Source organism: Sus scrofa, chromosome 6 (assembly GCF_054392235.1).
Source record: "Sus scrofa isolate SSC_HxYL_T2T_F1_AM1 chromosome 6, Sscrofa_HxYL_maternal_Yorkshire_Landrace_v2.0, whole genome shotgun sequence".
NCBI classification, from domain to species: domain Eukaryota; kingdom Metazoa; phylum Chordata; class Mammalia; order Artiodactyla; family Suidae; genus Sus; species Sus scrofa.
The window spans coordinates 58,322,313-58,329,994 of record NC_139388.1 but is presented as its reverse complement, the minus strand read 5'-3'; the positions used below and the strand labels follow the sequence as shown (position 1 = coordinate 58,329,994).

Genomic DNA, 7,682 nt, shown 5'->3' with positions numbered 1-7,682 from the left:
TGCTGGTGGATTTGACCATTGGAGCCCCTCAGCTTCTAAGTTGCTGACCATGTGATCTGAGAGCCCACCACCTTGCCCACCCTGGAGAGAGTGTCAAGAAGTTTATGGGGCGAGGTCTCGTCATGGCGCAGAGGAAATGAATCCAACTAGGAGGCTACAGGTTCGATCCGTGGCCTCGCTCTGTGGGTTAAGGATCCGGCGTTGCTGTGAGCTGTGGTATAGGTCAAAGACTAGGCTTGGATCCCACGTTGCTGTGGCTGTTGTGTAGGGTGGCAGCTACAGCTCCAATTGGACCCCTAGCCTGGGAACCTCCATGTGCCACGTGTGTGGCCCTAAAAAGACACACACACACAAAAAGTCTGTGGGGGATGGAGTCCCTGCTGTGGCACAACAGGATCGATGGCATCTTGGGAGCGCTGGGAAGCAGGTTTGATTCCCTGCCCAGGACTGCAGCTTAGATCGAGACTGCATCTTGAATCTGATCCCTGGCCCAGGAACTCCATATCCTGTGGGGTGGCCAAAAGAAGGAAAAAAAAGAACAAGCGTGTGGGGGATGGATTTCCCTGCTGGTGCAGCAGGTTAAGGATCTGGCATTGTCACTTCTGTGGCTCAGGTCACTGTGATCCCTGGCCCAGGAACTTCCACATGCCATGGGTGCAGCCAAAATATTTAAGAAAAAAGAAGAAGAAGGAGTTCTTGTCATGGTGCAGTGGTTAACAAATCCGACTAGGAACCATGAGGTTGCGGGTTTGATCCCTGGCCTTGCTCAGTGGGTTAAGGATCTGGTGTTGCCGTGAGCTGTGGTGTAGGTTGCAGACGCAGCTCGGATCCCGAGTTGCTGTGGCTCTGGCATAGGCCGGCGGCTACAGCTCCAATTGGACCCCTAGCCTGGGAAGCTCCATATGCCACAGGAGCGGCCCTAGAAAAGGCAAAAAGACAAAAAAAAAAAAAAAAAAAAGAGAGAGAGAGAGAAAAGAAGAAGTGTGTGTGGGAGCATAAAAGCTGGAACACATAACCAGCTAGTTGAGAGCTGTTTGAATGAGAAATCTTACTGGTCAGATGGGGCAAGTGTTGGCTTAGAATGTTCTGTTTTGAGGGAACGAGCTACCTGTCACAGTAGGTATACAAACAAGGTTGAATGATAGAAAGAAGATCAGGATGCTTAAGAGTTTGGCCCTGGTGGGGAGTTGGAGTCAGGTTTCTATCCCTCTTCACTGTCCCAACCTTTGCCCTCCGCTAGGAAAGAGATAGCCCTTACTGTTGTCCACCTTGCGTAGGGCATAAGGTTTTGACTAGCTGGTCTGCCCCCTGGCTTCGGTTAGGGGTGACTTGAAAACCGATCAGCTTAGAGTGAGCCAGAAAATTCCAGCAGAAGTGGCCCCGAACGCCTGAAGGAGGGGGTCCGAGGGGGTCGGGCGGACCCTGGACTGGGCTGCAGAAGCCAGCCTCAGTTTTCCCTGTCTGAAGAATGGGTTTGTGGGTCGAACTAAGGGAGGCTGAGGAGACAGAGGCTTTATCCAAAATGGTTTTAAAGTGAGGAAGTGATGAGAGGTCAAGGGTAGACTCACGCCCCTTCATATGTATATGTCTATGCAGCCTCATGCCTTTGCCAATGAATCCAAACACACACTTTCTCTCTCTTTTGTCTTTTGTTTTATATCTCTGTCTTCTCTGTTTGTGGTTCCCACTTCCTTTCTTTTCTTTCTTTTTTTTTTTTCTTTTGTCTTTTTGCCTTTTCTAGGGCTGCACCCGAGGTATATGGAGGTTCCCAGGCTAGGCGTCTAATAGGAGCTGTAGCCACCGGCCTACACCACAGCCACAGCCACGCGGGATCTGAGCCATGTCTGCGACCTACACCACAGCTCACGGCAATGCCGGATCCTTAACCCACTGAGCAAGGCCAGGGATCGAACCTGAAACCTCATGGTTCCTAGTCATATTCGTTAACCACTGAGCCACGACGGGAACTCCCCCACTCCCTTTCTTCCTCTCTCTCTCTTTGTTTTGGCCATGCCTGTGGCATGTGGAAGTTTCCCAGGCCAGGGATTGAACCCGGGCCATACCAGTGACCCAGGCCGCTGTGGTGACAGTGCCGGATCCACACGCCACAAGGGAACTCCCCGACTCTTCCCTACCACCTCCTTTTCTGTCTCCAATCCCATCTTCCCATCATCTCTGGGTCAGTAGCTCTCTTTCTGTCCCTGTCTCTCACTGTCTCTCACCCATTCTTTTATCTATTTCTTTCTCATTCATCAACGTTCTTTCCACACCCCTGTCCTTTTTGCTAAGTATTTCCCTGTGGGTCCCTCCTCCGCCCACCCCCATACCCAGGTGGAAGTTTTCAGCCAAATCAAAGGCAGGCAGGCCAGAAGAAGCCGAAAGGGACTCCTTCAGCACATAGCGGGAGGGAGGCCGAGCGGGGGGATGTCTGGAAATCGTTACCCACCCCCTCACCACCCCCATCCATCGCCGAGGTGGGCTGAACTGGCAGAGGGAGGAGGTGGCCCAGAGCACTGGGACCCTATAGAAAAGGGGGATGTTTCTGGTGGATTCCCTGATGTTCTGGGTGACTCCGCCCTTCCTCACACTCTCTTCCTTTATTTCTGGGTCTCTGTCCCCCTCTTTCTGTCCCCCCCGTCTCTGTCTCCCCTATCCTTGGGGGGGGGTTCTCTGTATCTCAAACTCTCTATACTCTTGAGTTTCTATTTTTCCCTGCCCTCCCCCCTTCCTGCTGTCCTCTTCCTCTAGCCACCACCCCCCCACCCCGACCCCGTCTCGCTTTTTCTCTGAGTTTTTATGCCTCTTTTGAGGTCTCTGCTCATTCGTCTCTCAAAGTCCCAGTCCCTCAGTGCCTGGGTCTCTTTCTCTCTAGAGTGAGATCTAGCCATCCACATGCCTGCAGGCCCTGCAATTGGCTAGGCTCCGTGTGGGCGGGTTCTGTCACCCCGGGCAACGGCAACAACAAGCCGGCTCGTCCTAGGCTCTGGGGCGGGGCTGGGACTATGGCAGGTCGGACCCTAGCTCTGCGCTATGGTCCTCCGAGGTCCCCCGTCTCCGAGACCGAGGTGTCTGGATCCTGGCCCAACTGGCATCTCACCAGCAGTGGCATCGCCCACCACTTCATCCCGCCTGTGCCCTTTCCCCCACCCACTGTGCAGGTGAGAGGACCACAGGCTCTTGGTCAAGAAGAGTCTGGGAGCCCAGTCTGAAGAAGGGGCCTGGGATTCCAGAAAGGAGCTGAGAGAAAAGGGGATTGGGGCTTGACTCCTGACTGACCGAAGAAGGGGATCCTAGGGTCTTGGGTCTGAGAGGGGAGGGGTCGGGTAACCTGGATGCCTGAAACTGGAGGGAGGAAAGGAGACTGACTGGGGGAGATCGCGGCTCGTGGGCCAGACTCCCGAATCCTTTAAGCCGATGTCCCCCACCTTCCGCCCAGAGCACGGTCACAGAGCCCCTGCCCCCGGCCGCAAAACAGGATTTGCATATCTGGGCTTTCGACGAGGTCATCAGCAGATGGGAGACAACCTCGGGCTCAGCTTACACGCCCAAGACCCTCGGCGGGCCCTACGCGCAGCCGAAGGCCCCAGAACCTGCGGACCCCACGCGGGCTGTGGGGATCAAGGATTTAGGGGAAAAAGTAAAGTTCGGCGATGCCCCGGTCCGCGGTAGACAGGAGTGGGGTCACACCGGAGTTCCGTGCGCCCTCACGTTGGGTCCCTGCGTCGCCTTCCCGCAGCTCAGACACCATGGCTGGCGCCTCCCTCGGATCACAAAGCACCAGTGCAGTGAGGCCAGGGCGCAGTACACCGGCTGGCCCGGCCTGGACGGGCCTACAACCTTCCATATCGGGCCCCAGCCCCCGGAGCTTGCGGACCACCACCGCGGGGGCCCTTCCCAGGTAGAGGAGAAGACCGAGCTGGCGGGTCCGGCAGAACGTGGAGCGCCTGGGGCGGGGTCAAGGGCGCTCCGAGTCTGGGGACGGGACAGAGACCCGGAGGCAGGAGTCAGAAAGAATTTTGCTTCTGGGAGTGTCTAAAGCGTCTGGGGCCGAATCAGGGGGGCACATAGCCTGGGGGCGGGGCTTTGGACCTGTTGAGGCGGGGCCAGAAGGAGGGAACTGGAAACCCGAAATCGCCGCTCTGAGGCTGGGGGCGCAACTAGTAAATTCTGGGGTGGGTCTAGGAGGCACTTCTGAGGCTGGGGGCGGAGCTAAGCAGTCGACTGTGTATGGGCAGAGCTTGAATATTCCGAGACTGGTTTGGGGACGGGAGGCGGGGGTCGGCTTTCTCCTTCCGGCAAGGAAGGCAGTGGCTTATTCCAGTAGCGGGACCGGAAAGATTTGAATCTGGAAGCGGAGCGGGTAAGGATCTTTTTTTTTCTTTGATGTTTGGGGGCTTGGCTTTGCGTTCGATGATGGACAGAACGTATTTGGATTTTGGAAGTGAGGTTCGTAAAGGTTCCGATTTGGGGAGCGAATCTGAAGTGCCCCGGCAATGCGATTGGTCAGGAAGGGTTCTGATCTGGCGGCGGCCGTCAGCGCCTGGTGCAGAAGGACTGTAGAGGCCGAAAGAAGAGGAATTCTCAGTCTGGGACACAGGGCATGGGACGGGGGTGTGAAAGTTTTCTTGCTCATCCCTCCTCCCCGGGCCTCCTCAGGCTCTCATCCCCTGGACGAAGAACCCCGAGCTGAGCGGCCGGCCTTTCGCAGTATCTGACCAGGGCATCCTGGACTGCCATCAGCTCTATATGACCACTTCGGCCCGGGACTTCCGAACCTACTCGAAGTGAGCCTAGGTCCTCACTTGGGACCATCCCCTGCACAGCCCCCCCCCCCGCGCCTAGGCTAGTGGGCCGCCGGGCCGCCTGGTGTGGACTCCCCTTCTCTGACTCAGTAGTCTCCACTTTCGGCTCCTGCACACTCAGAAGTTCGGACCTCTGCCCCTATCTCTTTTAGAGCCCTAGGATCCTTAGTGTCAACTCTCAGGAACAAAAAGGGCCCAAGAGGGAGTTTGGGATCTGGGGGTGTGGCCCTCAGGGTCTAGGGAGGGCCTCGTTTGGTATTTGGGTCCCCAGATACTTCTTTCAAGGATGCGAAAGTCCCAGATTTCAGGTCCTTGAATACCTCGAGGACCCAGGAATCTAGGCTAGGAGTCCGCAGCCTCATGCTTTCTAAAGAGTCCCCAATCCCTACAAATGTATCCTAGCCTCGCATCGCAGAAGTTCAGCAGCCTCCTCAGGACCCGAGGTCTAAACCTCAGCCTGGTCCAGAGGATCCAGCTGTGCCCTACCCATCCTGCCTCCACCCCCACTCCCAACAGGAAGGAGTTGTCAGGATACCCTCGCAAGGACTCGCTGACATACTGGAGCTTGAAGGAGACGCCCCAGGCCTGGGGCCACGGCCCAAAGCAGCCGTCCTATCCGTATTCCTCTTGGCCACCCGGGCCGCCGAAAACCCGCGTGCCCCGCGCCCGCCCAGTGATGCCCGTCGTGCCGCACCGCGGGGCGCAGTCTCTGGCTCAGGAATCCTACGGCCCCCCGCTGCACCCACTCCGCCGGCTCGACCGTTTCTGCCCGCTGGAGCTCCCTTGGGGAGGCCCCCACTGGAAGCCCGTGTCAGGCATTTACAGCGTGCCGCAAGCCTACGGCACCGAGAACTCCAACTACGGCAGCTTGAAGCCGGCGCTCGTCTGAGCGGGCGGGGCCGGCCGGGCCCCATACCCGGCCCCAAGCGGAGGCGGAGCCGAGCCTGGCTCGCCGCTACTGGGGCCACACTGGGCGGGGTCAAGATCGCGAACCCCGCCCTCCACGTGGGGAGGGGACAGCGTTCGGGACCCGCCCACTGAGCCCCTGGCCCACTCAGTTGCAGGGGCGGGACTGAACCTGGAACCTGTACTCTGGGGCTGTGGGGATCAGGAGGGCCGCGCCCTCTGCGGCAGAGCTTATCTTAGTGACTGAGTTAAATACCCTAAACCACGCTCTTTGCTGGGTTTGGTTCAAGCATCCGGGCTTTCGAGGGCTTGAGCGCGGGGGAGGTGGGGGTCTGGCCGAATTCACCGTGGAGGCACGGCGCATCTGGGCGCGGGTAGACCCCTCACCTCCGGGCACAGAATCCAATAATGAATACAGGCGCCTCCTAAGAGGTTAGACTCAGCCCAGGACGGGTGGAGCAGGGTAGAGGCTTCAGCCAATCACCATTCGAGGGTTGTCAGAGGGGCGCTGCTCCAGCCTCAGCCTCCCTCAGGATGAGCAGAGGGGGATCTGCAGAGCAAGGGGCGCAGCTGAGGGCTTTCTATACCTTATTTCTTGTGCCCCCATCGCGATCTCTTTAGCACCAGTCTGTGAAGTCACCCTCAACTTGGCCGTCTTCTGCTGCTTGGCGAGGGAGCGCTCAGGTGGGCGGATGGGGTGCATCGCTGAGCCACTGATGCACCTCCCTGACCTTGCCTGCTTCTCAGCCCCCGGGGAAGATTAGTGTCCAGGTTACCCCACTTCCAGTGGCCTTGCCGCCCCCACAGCCTGCAGGTATAAGACCAGGTAAACACGGCTTGGAGACACCAAGGATGGAGATGCTCCAGGTAAGACTGTTGGGAACCCGCGGCACCCGGTGACTCCATGCAGCCCTCAGCTGGCAGGAAGAGGGAAAGTCCTGTGACCCGGTGAAGGAGGCCTCTCTCTCGAAGGCTGTGGACAGCCAGCAGGAGGGAAGCTGGTGGGGCAGGGCCTGAGGGTGGGCATCTGAGGTGCTGGGGTATCCAGGGTCCCTGGGAGGGGGGGAGGGGAGATCCTTGAATGGCAGATGTCAGGCGGAGGAGCTGTGTCCCTGAGTGTCAGATGCAGAGGGTGGAGGTGGGGAAAGGGCTGGGGGCGGAGGTCTCAGGCTGGCCCTGAGGCACTGGCCTTGTCCCAGGGACTGCTGTTGTGGCTGCTGCTGAGCGTGGCCGGGGTGTGGGCATCCAGGGGGCCACTGCGGCCTCTGTGCCGGCCCATCAACGCCACCCTGGCTGCTGAGAATGAGGCTTGCCCTGTCTGCATCACCTTTACCACCAGCATCTGTGCCGGCTACTGTCCCAGCATGGTGAGCTATGCAGGGTGGGCACCTGCAGACGGGTGCCGCCTCCACCACAGATCCGGGTGGATTACTCAGGGCCAGGCCCACAGAAGACAGGAGGTGGCACCGGGACGGCAGGGTGGCCTGCCCCTCTAGGCAGAGGCTGGGGAGTTGGAGTCAGAGTGGGGCCTGTGGGTGGGAGAACACAGAGGGTCCCCTGGACACCTGAGTCTGGGGTCTGTGGGGTACTGAGGGGGGACCTTGGGGGAGGGCTGGGCCCCAGGTAGACACCCAAGCCCCGCCCCCACCCCCTACAGGTGCGGGTGCTGCCGGCTGCCCTGCCACCCGTGCCCCAGCCGGTGTGCACCTACCGAGAGCTGAGCTTTGCCTCCATCCGCCTCCCTGGCTGCCCGCCTGGCGTGGACCCAACGGTCTCCTTCCCCGTGGCTCTCAGCTGTCACTGCGGGCCCTGCCGCCTCAGCAGCTCTGACTGTGGGGGTCCCAGAGCCCAACCCTTGGCCTGTGACCGCCCCCTACTCCCAGGCCTCCTCTTCCTCTAAGGACTCCCGGCCTCAGCCTCCCAGGCCCACAGATGCTCCCCCCCACCAATAAAGGCTGCTCCACCTGCACTCTG

At 59.1% G+C, this 7,682-nt stretch overlaps 2 protein-coding genes across 5 annotated transcripts; both read left to right on the top strand.

Annotated features, from left to right (window-relative positions):
• The first annotated feature begins 2,978 nt into the window (after positions 1-2,978).
• Positions 2,979-6,575, top strand: SAXO3 (stabilizer of axonemal microtubules 3). Of its 3 annotated transcripts, XM_084961796.1 has the most exons (5): positions 2,979-3,158; positions 3,437-3,637; positions 3,737-3,898; positions 4,657-4,784; positions 5,319-6,575. In XM_084961796.1, the coding sequence occupies exons 1-5, from the start codon at positions 3,003-3,005 to the stop codon at positions 5,689-5,691; spliced, it is 1,020 nt and encodes a 339-aa protein (XP_084817922.1). In that variant the 5' UTR covers positions 2,979-3,002; the 3' UTR covers positions 5,692-6,575. The 3 variants fall into 3 exon arrangements, with proteins under 3 accessions (XP_084817922.1, XP_020949175.1, XP_084817921.1); XM_021093516.2 differs by lacking the exon at positions 3,437-3,637; XM_084961795.1 differs by having other exon boundaries at positions 3,437-3,898.
• Positions 6,554-7,677, top strand: LHB (luteinizing hormone subunit beta). 2 transcript variants are annotated; one of them, NM_214080.2, is made up of 3 exons: positions 6,554-6,575; positions 6,908-7,075; positions 7,366-7,677. In NM_214080.2, the coding sequence occupies exons 1-3, from the start codon at positions 6,561-6,563 to the stop codon at positions 7,606-7,608; spliced, it is 426 nt and encodes a 141-aa protein (NP_999245.2). In that variant the 5' UTR covers positions 6,554-6,560; the 3' UTR covers positions 7,609-7,677. The 2 variants fall into 2 exon arrangements, with proteins under 2 accessions (NP_999245.2, XP_084814750.1); XM_084958624.1 differs by lacking the exon at positions 6,554-6,575 and having other exon boundaries at positions 6,782-7,075.
• The last annotated feature ends 5 nt before the right edge of the window (positions 7,678-7,682 follow it).